This window comes from Corylus avellana, chromosome 4, assembly GCF_965113065.1.
Source record: "Corylus avellana chromosome 4, dhCorAvel1.hap1.2, whole genome shotgun sequence".
In the NCBI taxonomy this organism is placed as follows: domain Eukaryota; kingdom Viridiplantae; phylum Streptophyta; class Magnoliopsida; order Fagales; family Betulaceae; genus Corylus; species Corylus avellana.
The window spans coordinates 18,339,907-18,358,718 of record NC_142493.1 but is presented as its reverse complement, the minus strand read 5'-3'; the positions used below and the strand labels follow the sequence as shown (position 1 = coordinate 18,358,718).

Here is an 18,812-nt window from a genome sequence, read left to right as displayed (position 1 = left end):
AATTGATTGTTTTTTTTTTTTCAAGACATGTTTTTACTATCCTTATCTATTTTATGTAATTTACAAAATCTAAATTTCCAAACCTTAAACCACATTATAATACAAAATTAAAAGCATTTGTCATGGGTACCATACATAAAAAAAATCTACGTTCGTTGTTTATTTAATAACATGTATTCTAATCTAAATTTGCAAAACCTAAACCAAATTATATAAAACAAATTGAAAAGCATAATTTATTACGGGGACCCTAAATAAAATAATTTTAAGTTATGTTTTTGTCGCAATTTTTTTTATTTTTTAAATACAATTACATAATTTAAACTTCATATGGGGACCCTAAATAAAATTCATCTAACTAGCTAGGTAGGTATGTTTTTTTTTTTTTAGCATTCTCTATTTTTTATTATTATTTTTGTAATCATTTATATAATAGGTTTGTAAAACCTACACAAAAATTAAAAAAATCTAGCTAATTTCAAACTACTTACCTAAAAATGTAGATATAAATATTTTGCATGCATGCTCATATTGAATAATCCTACATTCCTATGTACGTACCTATCATAAAAACATAGGACCCTAAAAATCATATATTTCAACCAAATTAATAAGTTAATTAGCTAACGAAAAAATTTGTTCATATATATATATACAAATTAATGCTGAGAAAAAAACTATCAATATATACACTACAAAAAAAATTATATATATATATATATACATGATCGATGATGAGGCGGGAGATGGCCGGAAAATGTGTGAGAGGTGAGTTGCCGGCCGGCAGTGGCGGAGCCACGTTACTCCTTGGGGGTGCTGCGGCAACCCCAAGGATTAAATTTTTTTTTAACCCAAGGCACCCTCAAAATAAAAAATTAAAAAAAAAAAAAAAATTCTTTTCACAATTTTACCTACCCATTACCCAAGACACAGCAACCATTCTTCCGCACCGCCATTTAACCCACGGCAATTTAAGCACATATTTATCAACTTTTATAGATATTTTTTGTGATGCATATATTGTGTGAATTACAAAATTTTTAGGGTGGACAAAATTTTTAAGACCCCAAAAAAATTTTAGCGGCAACCCCAATATAAAATGGCTGGCTCCGCCACTGCTGGCTGGAGATGAGTTTGCCGGCGGAGAGAGAAGACGGTGGTGGCTGATCGAGGAGGATGAGCTGAGCTGGCCAGCTACAAAATGGGAAGAAGAAGCTGAGTTCGCATGCAGGTGGGAGAAGAGAAGGTGGCTATGTAAGAAGAAGAGAGAAAAATTTTGGATTGGAGAGGAGAGGAAGCACTGCGCGCGGGGGAGAAGAAAAGAGGGGGGGAAAAAGAGAAAAGGAGAGGAAGAAGAAGAAGCTGGCATGGCCAGCTTGGTGCGTATTCCTGAGGCCAATAGTAACGTACCACATAAGGCATGTTACTATATATATATATATATATATATATATATATATATATATATACACACTTAATATTTAACACAAAGTTTAAGCTTTATAATTGATAAGTATATACACACACACACACAGATATATATATATATATATATATATATATATATATATATATATATATATAAAATTTATAATTATATATAATGCAAAACATAAATCATAATATAAAGAAGGGAAAAATGCAGTTTACTCCCCTGAAGTTTTAGGAGTTTTTCAATTTTAACCCCAAAGTTCAAAAATTGGCAATCTACCTCCATGAAGTTTCAAAAATTGACAATTTAAACCCTCTGTTTAATTTTTCCGTCAAAATATAAGGAAATCTATGAAATTACATCATTGCCCTTAGGCTTTTTTTAAAAAATTTCCCGTCCAATTTAACGGAAGGTTTAAATTGCCAATTTTTGAAACTTCAGTGGGTAGATTGCCAATTTTTGAACTTTGGGATTAAAATTGAAAAACTCCTGAAACTTCAAGGGGGTAAATTGCATTTTCCCTTATAAAGAACTTAATTACTATATGACAATATAGTAGAAAAAAACATATCATATATACTTTATGGGAAAAATCCACTTTACCCCTCCTGAAGTTTTAGGAGTTATTCAATTTAAACTCCCAAAGTTTAAAAATTGGCAATGTAACCTCCTAATGTTTCAAAAATTTTCAATTTAAACCGTCTGTTACTGATTTTCGTGAAATTGGACGAAAATTCAGGAAATTACATAATTACCCTTACACTATTTTTAAAAAAAATTCGTCCAATTTAACAAAAATTACATAATTACCCTTAGGCTTTTTAAAAGTATGATAGTATTGATTTGTTTAGTTATTTCATTAGCTTATATAAACTTTGTAATGTATTGCTCAAGTTTATTTCATGTTTACTTAAAATATGGCATGCATATTTCCACCCTATTCAGTGCTTGCATTCAGTTCCGATCCCTCTGGTTAATTAATTGATAAGGTTATTAAGAATCTAGCTCTTTTCATAATTACTCTATCAGATTGCTAATTAAGGAGTCACTAAATTTAATTAACTATAGCATTGCATGCAATCATGATTTGCCTGCCACAAAGTCTTAAGCCCTCATTTCCTTTTTATATGTATGTTTAACAACTCATCACTCTCACTAAACTTGTAATATATATGGCTCAAGTTTTTACAACTTATTATAGTTTGAATTATTAATACACGTACTAAATTTGATAATAATAATAATAATAATAATAGAATGAATGTCAACAGAATCGAATGATTGTTTTCAAGATTCAACACTTGTAGTCTTGTATAAAAAAAACTCTTCTCATCTAGCAAATAATGCAAGGAGTCACTGAAACAATTATTTTATCATCAAATTTCTGAAAAAAAAAAAAAAAAAAAAAATCTATCTTTTAATTTTTTTTAAATTTTTAACAATTTTGTAATGTGTTAAATTGACACGTTGCCATTTGGTAACGTGTCAACTTAACACGTTACAAATTTTGTAACGTGTTAAGTTGACACGTTACCAAATGGTAATGTGTCAATTTAACACGTTACAAAAATGGTAATGTGGCATCCTGACATGTTACCATATGCTAACATAGCATCCTAACACGTTACCATATGGTAACGTGTTGAATGAACACGTCACAATATGGTAACGTGTCAATATGACATGTTACTATATGATGACGTGTCCGTTTAACACGTCATCTTATGGTAACATGGCATTTTTGACACGTCACCAAATGGTGACATGTGGAAAATGACACGTTAGTAAGCATTCTGGTAACGTGTCGTCTCTTCACACATTACCAAATGGTGATGTGGCAACAACTAATGAACAGTTGCCACGCCACTAAAAGCGTATTGTTTTGTAGTGTTTGTGCTATTTTGTTTTCTTTTTGCATTTTCTTTGTTTTATAGGTCATGGAAGAAAAGAAATCGTTTCCGAAAAAGTTACAAGCTTAAAGAGCAAATTGGGAAGACCTAGAAGTTTAATCAAATAAAGGAAAGGATTAAATCGGAATTTCTCAAATTAGAGTCAAAATCAGATTGGATTCAAATTTGGATTCTGCACATGTCTCGGTATTTTAATTATAACTTTCAGTTCAAATATCAGATTGAAGTGATTAAAGTGGCATTGGGAATATAACTCAAAATGATACAAATCATTGTGAAATAGAATTTTCCTAATTCGGACTGCCACTATGCCAAAATCACCCTGCAAGATAGGAACGCAATTCTGGGCGAATCCTATTCCGATTTGGACTAAGGTTTTCTTTATCCTAATTGGACTAGGACTTAAATCTCCGAATTTCCTAGGATTAGTAGTGCTTCTAGGACTCTCCTAAGCCCTATAAATAGACCTCTAAGGCTCACAATTCAATACACAATTTCAATGAGACAACTTTGGGGAGAGGAATTGGAGGCTACTTCAAGGAGTCGTTTTTGGTTCTTTCTTTCCCTTTTCTCTTTTAGTTTTATTTTAATTATGAGTAACTAACTCTTAAGGAGGGCTAGATTGAAGCCCTAATTATATTTATTTAATATTTCAATATTGGCGCCTTTATGATAATCATATTGTGTTGCTTAGCTTGATTAATTCATGTTTTCTTGAATTCCTCATATGTATGTGATTGGCCATTATATGCATGTGGTATAGATTAGTTAATTAAATCAATTTGGATGATCGAGTCCTGGGTTTAATAAGAGTAACAAAAGAAATCCACACCAGTTTCTTGGGTTAATTAACATGGGGAACCGGGAGTAGACATCCATGCCATAGGCCTCATGTGTTTGTCGATTTCCACAAATTTATGCTTTATTAAATAACAACTTAGTAGACACCCATGCTAAATCCTTTAAGAAAGAAAAGAATTAGACACCTATGCCTAATTCGTTGCTTAGGAAAATCAATAGCTTAAGGAGTAGACACTCATATCCTTAGGTTGGCAAACATTAAGAATTCATAATATGATTGGATCATTGGCATATTGTTATATTGTCTAAGTATGATTAGTGGTGGATATCAAAGCACTGCCTTTACCTTTTCATTTATCTTTATATCTTTTTGTTTCTTTTTCACAATATCAATTTAGTGACAATTTGATATTTTTATCAATTCTAAAACAAAATCAACAATCCTCGTGGGATCGATCTCGTACTTGCTGCACTATACTATCGTTTGATATTGTGCACTTGCGAGTAAAACGTACTAAATATTATCTATTAATTTAGGTAGTATTTAGCACAATAGTAACGACAGATATGAACGACCAACTACTACGGGATTTCACCGAAGAAGAATTTTGTGATGCACTTGCTCAGATGGCCCCTCTAAAATCTCTGGGACCGGATGGGCTTCCTACTAGTTTTTACAAGGAACACTAGTCCACATTGGTGTTGAGGTATGTAAATCCATTTCACAGTTCTTCGTTTCAGGTGTACTAGATGAGGAATTGAATTATGCACACATTGCACTTATTCCTAAAAAAAAAGAATCCTAAAAAGGTTTCCGAATTTAGACCTATAAGTTTGTCTAATGTGGAGTATAAAATTGTTTCTAAAACTTTGGCCAATAGATTGAAGGTTATTTTGCCATACATAATATCTCAAAATCATAGTGCATTTATTCCAGGTAGACTTATAACGGACAATGTGTTGGCAGCCTATGGAACATTACATTCTATGCACTCTAGGATGTGGGGGAAGTCTGGGTATATGACTAATAAATTAGACATGAGCAAGGCCTATGATCGAGTGGAATGAGTTTTTCTTGAAACAGTTATGTGTAGTTTGGGATTTGCTGAAAAATGGATTGGGTTGATCATGCACATAACGACTGTCAAATATTTGATCATTATCAATGGATCTCCAGAGGGATGTATTCGGCCATCTCGGGGTACAAGGCAAGGGGACCCTCTATCTCTTTAGCTTACGCAATTGTATTTTGCTGCCCTTTTGGGTGCTCTTAGGGGAGTTTCTACTTCCCCTAAAGGACCTAGACTTAACCATTTATTTTTGCAGATGATAGCTTACTATTTTGTCAAGCGACTTCCCATGATTGGCATAAGTTGACACATTTGTTGGAGAAATATGAAGAGGCATCGGGGCAAAAATTGAATAGAGACAAGACTTCAATTTTCTTTAGCAGAAACACTACCCAAGATGTTAGAGACCAACTCATCCATCTATTAGGGCTCCCAGTTGCGCAAAGGTATAATAAATACTTGGGACTCCCGGCTTTAGTTGGAAAGTCCCGGCTTAGTGAATTTCAAAATATTGTAGATAGAGTGAGAAAGAGGGTGGGTGTTGGAAGTCCAAGCTGCTATCACAGGCATGGAAGGAAATTTTACTCAAGGCTGTGGTGCAAGCTATTCCAACCTATAGCATGAGTATATTCCTATTACTAAAGACTTTTTGTAAGGAGATGAATGTGATCATGCAAAGATTTTGGTGGAGTCATAAGGAGAACGAAAAGAAAATTCATTGGATGAGTTGGGAGAAGATGAGACGACCCAAATCTCAAGGTGGGATGGGTTTTAGGGATCTTTGATGTTTTAACAAGGCCTTGTTAGCAAAACAAGGTTGGTGATTAGTGCAAAATCCAAAAAGCTTAACGGCAAAGATCCTGAAGGCCAAATACTATCCGAAGGGAGATTTCCTTGATGCAAAAATAGGAAATAGACTCTCTTTTGCTTGGCAGAGTATTCTTTTGGGGAAAAATCTGCTCCAAATAGTACGTCCTTTTGGATTCAAACGCCTTGCAGAATTTTGGCGGCAGATGAATCCGTAAGTGCTCGTATAAATACACAAGCAAGTGGATGAAACACCCCCCTCATTCGAAGTGGTTTCTGGGAAGATGAAGCAGATATTATTTGTAGCCTTCCTTGGAGTAAGTATAGAAGCCTAGACAAACTGTTTTGGCAAGCCACAAACTCTAGGGACTTTACGGTGCATAGTACGTATTATCTTGAGAAGGAGAGAGTGGAATCCATGCAAGGAGAAGGATCAAAACCCTCGGAGCTTACTGGCATATGGAAGAATATTTGGGGGCTACAAGTTACTAATGCAACAATGGTCTTCTTAGGGAGGGCTAGATGTGATATTCTTCCCACTAAAAGCAATCTTGCAAAACGTGGAGTTGTTAAAGAAGAGATGTGCATGTTTTGCTGTAGTGAGGTGGAGACAGTGGCACACATTTTGTGGACGTGCCCGTCAGTACATGATGTTTGGAGCGTAAGTGGGCGGAATTTCCAGAAGAGTTCATGTGAGGCTGCAAATTTTATTGAAATCCTAGACTATCTTTTTCGACAATGTAATAGAGAGGATATGGATTTATTTGCTGCAACTACTAGGAGCATTTGGAGCCAACGAAACAGTGGACACCCCCTCCCCCCCCCCCCCCCCCAATTGTTTTAAAGCAAATTGGGACGTAGCCCTGTGCAAAGAGAGAAGGCGTATGGGAATCGAGATTATCATAAGGGATTTCAAAGGCCTCGTATGTGCAACTCGAAGTAAAACTATGGAGATCTATACGGAGGCTACAATTACAGAAGCCATAGGAGCTCTAAGAGCGATGGAATTCTGCAAGGAGATAGGGTTACAGGAGGTGCTTTTTAAAGGTGATGCTGAGGTGGTAGTAAAAGCCGTTAATAATAAGGACTCTATGTGGTATCACTACGGACAAATTATAGAAGACATAAAATTATTCCTAGTCTATTTTAGACGGAGAGAGGTACTTTATGCTAAAAGAGAAGCAAATGGGGCGGCACATGGTTTGGCGAAAATGGCGACACGTGAACAGATTGATAAAATATGGATGGAGGAGATCCCTAGTATTGTCCTTGATATTATAAGTTTAGAGCAATTTTCTAATTCTGTTTAGAGTTTCTATACTCTAGATTTATTTGATGAAATGAAGATGAAGTTTCTTTAAAAAAATATGTATAATTTGTTATTATATAATCATATAAATTAAAATAATAATACATTAATACTTTAATTGTGGTTATAAGTAACACATTGTTTAATTCAATGTCAATTACTTAATTTGATTTATACGAATCACATTATCATTGTACATTAATAATATGATTAACTTTAATAAGTATTTGAATTATCATTGAATCATATAATTAAGTATTGATATTATACATTTATATTATTCAATATGCATAATTGCATATATGTATAATGTATAATTATAATTTATAACATATATGGACTTATAAGTTTATAACATACATTGGAACTAAGTCTCTAGATACTTAATTATTATATTAGTATGAACTTGCATACATATGACTTATGACTTATGTCATATTATATATGCGTAATTTGTTATTATATAATCAAATGATTTAGTGATCAATTGATCGTGTGATATATTTAAATTATAGTGATAATATATTAATACTCAAATTGTAATTTAATTATCTCCAAAAAAATTGTGATTTAATGATCAATTGATTATGTTATATGTATAAATATAATTATAATTATCAAAATATATTATATAAAAAGGTGTTTAGCGGTTACGGTTAGTAAACTCAATAACTGCTAACCTCTAACTGCTAGGCGGTTATAACGATTAAGCGGGCGGTTAAATAACCACTCACCTTTACACCCCTAGCTAAATTGGAGGGTTATAGACAATTTTAGTTATTTTATTGTTATAAACAAATGTCCTTATTGGTAATTTTTCCATAAAATTGCAATTAAATACTAATGTTATCCAAATATTCAATTAATAGAAAAAATAATTTTTAGGGGTAACTTCATTTTAAACCTGTGAATTACCACACGATTTGAACCCCCCCCCCCCCCCCCCTTCCCAAAAAAAAAAAAAAAAAACTTCAAAACCTCTCAATTTGAACCGCTGAACTTTTAATTGTAGTCAATTTGAACCCCTCCGTCAGATTTAAAACGTTAAAAGTGGAACAATGACGTTTATACCCTTGACTTTTTTTATAAAATTTTAAATTTACCCTTAATTCCAATTTTTTTTTTAATTTCTTTTTAAGTAAAAGAAAGATAAAAAGGGGGGGGGGGGGGGGGGGTCTTTGGCCATTCAAAACCCTAGCATTTCAAACCATAGCATCGGCAATTGCTTCAGAAAACAATTCGATATATCTCTTTCACACACAAATCGGACATGCTCACATGCTATTTTTCAACAAACAACTAACAAATTATCATCCAAGTGGCTTATTTTCACTGCGCGCTAGATCACATTAGCACAATCTTTAGAAATTCCAACAGCAGTGAACAAAACAAATTGTTCTCGAAATACAAACGAAAGTGCACTTTGGGGATCAGATCGAGCTTACATGAAGAAGTGTTAGGGGTGAACACCAATAGTCACAGTAGCAAATCAATCTACCCCTCTTTGTGCAAATTAAATAGTCATAGTAGCAGAATAATAATAAAGCAACTCACAAGCAAGACACCAAGATTTTATGTGGAAAACCGTTCAATGTGAAGGTAAAAACCACGGGACCTAGTCGAGTCAAATCTTCCACTATCAATAATAATGAGTTTACAATTGTCTTCTCTAGAGGTTATCACCACATCAAGAATACGTGCATTCTTGGATTAAACATAAATTCATCACCCTAAAGTGGATTCCAACAAGAATAAAGAAAAATCTCACCAAGTAGGTATTAGCACCCAAGAGACTAGAGAAGAATTCCAACGATCGACACCAGTCAATACGTAGCACTCGTTGTCAAGAGCAACATACTAAAATTGCATCAAGATCGGACCACAAACAACCTTGCAATCTCTGATGGATGTGATTAAGAAAAAACCTTTTTCTCTTTGTTTCTCTCTCTCTCCTTGCGCCGCACTTTTTCTTTCCTCTCCTTATTTTTCTCTTCTTTTGTCTCACTCAAGAAACACACATATAAGTGTTTCTTTTATACTACAAAACAAAACCCTATTGTTTTGTTATAGGCTTATAGCCCATGTGATCCCCACATAAGAGGGACCCCCCAACAAATCTCCCCCTCCCTACTATGTGGGGGCTCCACCAAGCCCGCTGTGCTTTTGCAAATTTCAAGTTTTTCCATAGGCAACGATTTTGTTATTATATCTGACCCATTGTTATCAGTATGAATTTTTTCAATCTATAACAGCTTATCCTCCAGTGCATCACGAATCCAATGATGCTTAACATCGATATGTTTCGATCTTGAATGGAAAGTTGAATTCTTACTGAGATGGATGGCACTCTGACTGTCATAGTAAAACACATACCTCTCTTGATGTAGACCCAGTTCTTATAAGAACTTTTTCATCCAAAACAATTCTTTGGCCTCTTCAGTGATTGCAATGTACTCTGCCTTTGTGGTAGACAAAGAAACACACTTTTGCAATCTGGATTGCCATGACACTGCTCCCCCTGAATTAGTAATTAGGTACCCTGAAGTAAATTTTTTTGAATCAATATCCCCAACCATATATGCGTCTGTAAACCCAACAAGCACCTGTTGACCACTGCCGAAGCACAAACATACTCTCGAAGTACCTCTGAGATACCTGAGATTCCATTTCACAACTGCCCAATGTTCTTTGCCATAATTAGAAAGGAACCGACTAATAACTCCAACAGCATGAGTGATATCAGGCCTCATACACACCATGGCGTACATTAAACTACCCATGGCTGATGCGTAAGGCACTTTCTTCATTTCATCTTTTTCTTTCTCACTTGTAAGACTTTGCTTTGAACTCAACTTCAAATGACCTGCAAGTGTAGAGCTCACTTCTTTTGCCTTACTCATGTTAAACCTGTCCAATACCTTCTTGTTATGACTCGCTTGCGATAGCCACAATTTTCCTTTCTTCCTATCACAAGAGATCTTCATACCAAAGATCTACTTTTCGGGTCCCAAGTCCTTCATATTAAAGGACTTACTCAACTCTTTCTTCAGTCTGTCAATTTTACTAGTGTCACAACAAACAATCAACATGTTGTCCACATATAGCAAGAGAATAATAAATTCTCCATCAGAGAATTTATTCACAAATACACAATGATCTGCTGTAGTTCCGTTATACCCATGATCAACCATAAAGGAATCAAACTTCTTATACCACTGTCTCGGTGCCTGCTTGAGTCCATACAAGCTCTTTTTCTACCGACACACTAGATGTTGTTTGCCATTAGCTGTGAACCCCTCTGGTTGCTCCATATAAATTTCTTCCTCCAAGTCACCATGAAGGAAAGCAGTCTTCACATCAAGCTGTTCGATCTCCAAATTCATTTTGGCAGCCAAACTCAAAACAACTATGATAGAAGACATCTTTACTACGGGTGAGAAAATTTCATCAAAATCAATGCCCTTTGTTTGACCGATCCCCTTTACGACAAGTCGCGCCTTGTACCTTGGATGTGATTTGTTTGGTTGAATCTTGCGTCTAAACACCCATTTATTCTTGAGTGCTCTTTTGCCCTTAGGCAGTTCCACCAAATCATATGTGTAATTCTCATGCAAGGATTTCATCTCGTCTTGCATGGCTTCTAACCATTGATTTTTCTGGTAATGTAGTATAACCTCTTGATAACTTTCTGGCTCTCTCCCATCAGAAAGTAACACATACTCATTAACTAAATACATTTTGGAAGGCTGTCGGTCTCTGCTAGATCTCCTCAATTGAATCTCAGTGGATGGTTCTGAAGAAGCTTGCTCTAGGTGTTCTTTTGACTCCACATTATCAATTGCAGACTCACCATTTTCACCAACTATATCAACCTATTCTTCTTGTACATCTCCCATGTGTTCATCATGCATCATACAAGGAGGAATAACTAGATCCAAATCAACACGGTATTCATTGAAAGACTCTGCCTTTTTCTGATCCAAGTCTTCAAGGGTTTGATCTTCAAAGAATACGACATCTCTACTTCATATGATTTTCTTATTAACTGGATCCCACAATCTGTAACCAAAATTCTCATGCCCATAACCCATGAAGATACATTGCTTGACTTTGTTATCAAGCTTTGACCTCTCATCTCTAGGAATATAGAAGAATGCCCTGCAGCCAAACACTCTCAAGTGCTGAAAAGAAACATCTTTCCCTGTCCAAACCCTTTGAGGAATGTCACCATCCAAAGGAGCTGAAGGAGAAAGATTTATCAAGTCAACTGCTATCCTCATTGCCTCACCCCAAAAATGTTTAGGCAATTTTGCATGAGAGAGCATACACCTTCTCTCACAGATGGTTCTATTCATTCTCTCTGCTACACCATTATGCTGCGAAGTCTTGGGCATAGTTTTCTCAAGCCTGATCCCATGGCTTTTACAATACTCTTCAAACGGTCCTCTGTATTCACCACCATTGTCTGCACAGACGCATTTTAACTGCCTTCCAATTTCTCTTTCAACCTTCATATGAAAAACTTTGAACACACCCAATACCTGATCTTTAGTTTTCAAAGTAAACACCCATACCTTTCTAGAGTGGTCATCAATAAAAGTAACATAATAAAGTGCATCACCTAGAGTTTTAGTGTCCATAATGCTGACATCAATGTGAATTAAATCAAGAATAGTAGACTTTCTTGATGAAGAGAATTTTTGAAATGAAACTCTTCTTTGTTTTCCAACAAGACAATGAGTACAGGTCGTTAGTGATATACCTTTATTATTAGGTAGGAGCTGTTCTTTGGCAAGAATCTGAAGTCCCTTCTCACTCATGTGGCGAAGCCTCTTGTGCCATAGCTCAGTGGAGTTTTCATTCTCGTCAACAATCGCATCACCCTTGACTAGTCTTGCATTTGTCTTGGTAGATAGTGTTAATCTTCTTTCCCCTGTCTAAGATAAGAGAACCCTTACTCAGTTTCCACTGTCCACCTCCAAGATAATTGTGGTGGCCTTCATCATCAAGTTTCCCAATAGAAATCAAGTTGAAGCACATTTCAGGAATATGTCTGACATCCTTGAGAATCAATTTGCACCCAATGCTGGTTTCTAGCTGTATATCTTTCATGCCCATAACTTTACACTTTGCTTCATTTCTCATCTTGACCCAACCAAAATCGCCACTGGTGTAGGAAGAGAAGAAATCTCTATGTGGAGTAATATGAAAAGATGCTACTATATCAACTACCCACGTAGATTTATCACATGCGAGATTAGCATAAGCTTCATCAAAAGCAAATACTACATCACCATCAGATGGAATTGCTGCAAATACTACATCACCATCAGGCAACTGCTACAGAGTCTTTTCCTTCTTGATGTTCTTCGTCTTTTCCTTTTAATTGTTCACTTTTAAACTTTCTACAATCTCTTCTTATATGCCCAGGCTTGCCACACTGAAAACATTTTATGTCTGTTTTTTAGTAGGACTTTCCTCTTGACTTGTCATGACTGTCATACCTGTGAGGTATTTTACTTTTACTTCTCCCCCGCCTTTCTATAACAAGTGCCTTTGAACGAGAAGAAATACCTTGCTCTTTTCCTCTTGCCTTTTCGTTGAACATGCTGTCTTTTACCATACCCACAGTTATCACACCGTTGTGAGCCGAATTACTGAGTGACACCACCAAGGTTTCCCAACTGTCTGGCAAAGAAGTCAACACAAGTAATGCTTGCACCTCATCATCTAGTGCAAGTATCATGGTAGACAACTCATTCAACAATCTCTGAAAATTACTTAGATGCTCTATTACACTATGCCCATCATTGTACTTTAAATTCACAAGCCTTCTTATCACAAAGGCTTTGTTTTGAACAGTCTTTCGTTCATAAAGGCTCTCTAACATATGCCAAAGACTGTAAGCATCAACTTCTTTGGCTACATGATGAAAGACACTTTGATCAACCCACTGCCTAATATACCCAGCAGCTTTCCTATTCAATTTCTTCCAATCATTGTTGGTTACAGCAACTGGTTTAACACATTTCAACTCAATGGGGTCAAACAACTCTTTGCAATACAAAATATCTTTCATCCTAGTCTACCAAATTGAATAATTGGAAGCTGTAAGTTTAACCATGCTGTTAGATAACTCTTGCATTTAATTTAGACAAGAACTCCACACGAACAATGAACCAAAGTCTCTGATACCACTTTGTTAGGGGTGAACACCAATTTCAGATGCTCAGCGGAATTAATCTACCCCTCTTTGTGCAAATTAAATAATCACAGTAGCATAATAATAATAAATCAACCCACAGGCAAGACACCAAGATTTTATGTGGAAAACCCTTCAATGCGGAGGTAAAATCCACGGGACCTAGTCCAGTTCAATCTTTCACTATCAACAATAATAAGTTTACAATTTTCTTCCATAGAGAAATATCTAAAGGTTATCACCACATCAAGAATACATGTACTCTTGGATTAAACATAAACTCATCACCCTAAAGTGGATTCCAACAAGAATAAAGAAAGATCTCACTAAGTAGGTAATAGCAACCAAGCGACTGGAGAGGAATTCCAACGATCGACACCAGTCAATACGTAGCACTCGTCGTCAGGAGCAACATACTAAAATTGCATAAAAGTAGACCACAAACGACCTTCCAATCTCTGACCGATGTGATTAAGAAAAAACCTTTTTCTTTTTCTTTTTCTTTCTCTCACTCTCTCCCTATGCCGCACTTTCCATGGGCCGACTCTTTCTTTCTTCTCCTTATTTTTCTCTTCTTTATCTCACTCAAAAAACACACATATAAGTGTTTCTTTTATACTACAAAACAAAACCCTATTGTTTTGTTATAGGCTTATAGCCCATGTGGTCCCCACATAAGAGGGACCACCCAACAAGGAGGCGGTGATGACGAGGCCGATCGCAAGCATGAGCACCAATAGGGTTGGGTACAACACGTCGGGGACGGCCAAACCCACACGGATCAAGCTTACATGAAAAAAGAGGCGGTGACGACGAGGCCGATCACGAGCATGAGCACCAATAAGGTTGGGTACCATGCGTCGGGGACGGCCAGACCCACAGGTTTCCTGGCCAATTTTTCTTTTTTGCTTTTTTTTTTAAAAAAAAATGAAAATTAAGGATATTTTTGTCTTTTAGGTTTTTCCGTTAGAAATTAATAGCTAAATCTGACAGAAGAGTTCAAATTGAGAGGTTTCGAAGTTTAGGGGCACTTGTCAAATTGCATGGTAATTCAGGAGTTTAAAATGAAGTTACCCCTAATTTTTAATATGTTTTACCAAGCTTGTATGATTTTAAAAAGTAGTAATTTCAAAAACTTCATTTAAAAAAAATTAATTTAAAATTGCATTTATCCTCCCCCGCTTCTTTCTTTCTTTAGTGAAGCTGATTGCAAGTAGAAAAGGGATCCTAATCTTATTTTAGTTTTTTTTTTTTTTTTTTTTAAGGGCTTATTTTAGTTAATTAGGTGTGAATGTGAGATTATTATAATAAAATCGTAGTTAATTTTATTATAATAATCAAAGTCAGAACGAAAAATAGGCCAAACTGTCAAAGTCAAACACACGGAAGCACTCAAAGCAGCCATGCATATTAGCGCATATATATATATATATATATATATATCAATTACCACGAATTAAAAGTCGGCAAATGTCACTTTAATTTGTTTCCTTTTTGTATTCCATCTTTGACCTTTTGCTTGTCTGAAACCCTAAAAAAGTCAACTATTTATTAATTTGACTTCAAAAATAGCAGAAATCTTCCTAATTATGAGATTATTATTTTTTTCATTTTTCATAATACAAGAAATTTCTTATAACTTTCAGCTAACCTTCTACCAAATCTCTGCCCTTCTGCATGCTTCCTTCGGATTTTCAATTTTTTTTTAAAAAAAAAAAAAATTAAAAATAAATCTTAGCCTACATCAAAATTAAATTTGACCTCTTATTTATATTTTGATCATTTTAAATAAAAAATTCTAATTCCGTCCCTGCCTTTGTAGCCCTAGAATTAGAGGCAGGAATGAATGTCAGTGGATCAAATGGCAGAGTCGGTTTAAGGTTGTAATATACGAGTCAGTCAAATGAAGAAGGTGATGGAACCTTCCAACAAGTGTAGAAGCAGTTGGCTAGCCACCCAATCACACCTATCCTCTCTAGTCTCTACTACTAGCCATCATGCTTTGACCAGAGATTACTTAATTATTAATTGCTTAGAATTAGATTAATAACCTATTAAATTAAAATATATATGTAATTATTTGATTCAATAATATAACACCTTGTTTTGTTAAGTCCACTTTTGGTTACCACGCGTGGGATTTTAAGGCTTGTTTCACACATGGAAAGAAGCTTTGTTTTGGCCACCCAAAATAGAGGAAGAAATGAGTCACATCATTGTTGATTTTTTTTTTTTCCCCACGTTTTCTTGTTATTTTTCCTTTTTCAATCATATTCTCATATCCTAAAATAATACTCCACGCCAGAATTTATACATGTATTGTGCATAGGAGGAAGAAAGCATGTAGAAAAATAAACCAACTACTCTCTTTGTCATCTAATTAATAAGAATTGTTTGAATTGTGAATTATTTCTTCAATAAAATTACCCTCTTAATTATCATACCCAAGCTTCCAAGGATGGCATGATCAATCTGTAATGTTACTTTAACCTCAAGAATTACACCTTTGGTTTCTTACAACTCATTAAGTTTTTGAAGTATAATTTTTAATTGAAGTATTCTCATTAATATTCAATCAATTCATTAAAAATATTGGGAAAACTACATTTACCCCACTATAATTACGGTTGGGAATTTTTTTTTTTTTTGACATGTCCACACAAGAGAGGGATGAAGGATTCGAATTAGTAACTTCTGTTTTATAAGGCGTGGTCTCCAGCCGATTAAGTTACCCCTTGAGAATATTACGGTTGAAAATTAGGCTGACAGCGAAGTCCACCCCACAAAAATGTGCTCCACTTACTCCGTCATAGGCTCAAATACCAAAGTAAGACTTGAAACTAGGCTAGCCAAGATCTAGTATGATGTGTGATCCAGAAAATTAGAGATTTATTCCTGCGAGCTAGAGAATCTCAGGATCCATTTGTGAGATATCTCGCGCTTCTTGAGATCTATTCAACAATCTCATGTATCTTAAGGGAACAAACATCCTAGTCTTAAGCATTAATCCCACAATCCAAGGGACCCATAATCAATGCTCAAAGGTTATTGCAAGCCACTATAAAAAGGAAGCACCAATGAGGTAATGAGGACTTATGGACTCCCGAATAGAAAACTCTTGTCTACTCATCATTATTTTTTAAAACAAATAACTAACTTAAGTGATAACACATCCCGGCAAGCTCTCGTGATTACTTGATTCCTCTTTTACAAGTGTTCATCTAATCAGGAATTTGTTTCAACAACTATCATCATTTTTGAAATCACTCCCTCAACTAAAAAAAATTATGCGAATGGGGTAGCAATGTCTCCCATTCAGAACCCAAAAAAAACATTGCAACTCTAATAGTAGATTAGGAGAAACATTACAAAAATTGAATCATTGAGGAGACATTGCAAAAAGAATGGTAGTTAGAGGGGAATAAATGTAGTTAAAACATTAAATCTATTTAAGATGTATTCAAATCATTACTTGCTGAATACCAGATTAAGAATTCTTACAATCCTCTCATATGAAAAAACATTATATATATAATAAGACCACATGGACAGACCGATAAGTACAAAAATAATTATATTGACCATGTGAGATGAATTTTACCAAAAAAAAAGACCATGTGAGATGAACAGGGAGTCGGTCGATAACTTAACATACAATGTACCGAAAGAGTCCCGAGAGTTGCCCAAGGGGCCAATTTTGGTAGGAAATCGGCTGGCAATAAAAATTCACCCAAATGAAGAAAGTTATTGCCCTTGTGGACCGCCTTTCCTTGTTTCCGCGCTATTCATGAAGGACTCGTGTGTCTTTTTCCCTTCTTTCCGTATATATACCATTGACCTGATAACTTTTATAGCTCCATCCCATTCCCAGGCAAAACCCCATATTTGAGAGCTACTCGAGTTCCTTCTTCCTTGCACCCAAAGGAATTGAAAACAAGGCGGCAGAGATCGATGGAGCACAACACCAACCAGAAGGGCATGGCCGGCGGCAGAGATGGATACAGGGGCGTGCCGGTTCACAGCCAAGTGATGAAGATCAAGCAAGAAATCGAGAAAATCCAGCACCCGTCGCTGCAGCAGGCGGAGATGAGCCGTGTTCTTCTCCGGGGATTCGCCAGGGAGCGCTCCCCTTCCCCGCTCGGATTGACTGGGAACGCTTAGGATGTTTGTCGTTTTATGTGGTTGGTTTCTGGGGCTTAATTAGTTGTACATAATAAAAATTATCCTTAATTTTGGTTTAGGAGGATTTGGTCTGAACTTAGAAAGAATATGGTGAAAGGCTTTTTTTGTGTCGTAAACTTCCATTTGAAATCTCAGACCGCTTGTTGCTCTGTTTTCATGGAATACCAGAATTTTGTTCTACCTTTCTTCCTCCTCTGTCTCTCTCGCTAACAGTAACACGCACGTATCTGAATGCAAAATTACCTCTTCTTTTCTTAAACATGCATGCATCAATAGTTTTCTGTATTGGATTGCGAATCTACGATTAATCTCAAAATATATATATATTTTTTACTCTTTTTTGTTTTTTTTTTCAACCATATTTTGTTTATTCTGTCAAGGCAAGATTCCTAACACTTCAACCACCCCACTGTCAAAAACGACTTTTTTTTTTGGGTGGTTTTGAAAATTTACCCTCTTTTTTACTAATTCTACCATCACCCAATGATATATATAATTTTCCACAGCTCTGAAAGTTCTTGAGGAATACCTGAGAGAACTACAGTATCTCAAGAATGGCCAATTCCTTGCACACTAAGTCATAATTATTGTAGCATGTCAAGCAAAGCTCAATCTTGCTTACCAAGTTACATGCTTTATCCTTCACTCAAATCAAACAATGTAATGCCTACTGGATTAAAATGATTAAAGATTGGTTTTAATTGCCACAAAGTCGTTTAACAATTTACTAAATATCATTTTCTCATAAAAAATGGCAAAAAAAATAAAAAAAACAACAACAAACAAACAAACTTTTATGCTCACCAAGTCTACAAAGCGAGAAACTTGTAGCATTACTTCAGCAAAGACATTTTAAATAGGATCAATCCTGTTTACAGACACAATATCCCAGAATCTCAAAACAGAAAACATCATTAAAATATTTTGGACAACTATTTTCAACAAATTATTCTTACTAATAAAAAATAAAAAATAAAAATTATTCTTGAAATAATAATATACTTAGAGGACAAAATTAGATATGCTTGGAATCTGAGAGTGCAAACCGCATACTCAGCATGTCTGCGTGTATGTGTCACCCACTTTAAGAAAAAGAGGC

The 18,812-nt window shown here is 35.3% G+C and overlaps 2 protein-coding genes across 2 annotated transcripts; both read left to right on the top strand.

The window, feature by feature from the left end:
* The first annotated feature begins 6,904 nt into the window (after positions 1-6,904).
* On the top strand, positions 6,905-7,330 carry LOC148586403 (uncharacterized). Its single transcript, XM_088515613.1, has one exon. The coding sequence runs from the start codon at positions 6,905-6,907 to the stop codon at positions 7,328-7,330; it is 426 nt and encodes a 141-aa protein (XP_088371739.1).
* A 10,052-nt stretch (positions 7,331-17,382) lies between these two features.
* Positions 17,383-17,937, top strand: LOC148586402 (uncharacterized). Its single transcript, XM_088516081.1, has one exon. It carries the CDS (start codon positions 17,483-17,485, stop codon positions 17,690-17,692), a length of 210 nt encoding a protein of 69 aa, XP_088372207.1. The 5' UTR covers positions 17,383-17,482; the 3' UTR covers positions 17,693-17,937.
* The last annotated feature ends 875 nt before the right edge of the window (positions 17,938-18,812 follow it).

Bases quoted from the DNA above. Each gene is read 5' to 3' on its own strand.
- LOC148586403 (XM_088515613.1), top strand. From the start codon at position 6,905: ATGGGAATCGAGATTATCATAAGGGATTTCAAAGGCCTCGTATGTGCA.
- LOC148586402 (XM_088516081.1), top strand. From the start codon at position 17,483: ATGGAGCACAACACCAACCAGAAGGGCATGGCCGGCGGCAGAGATGGA.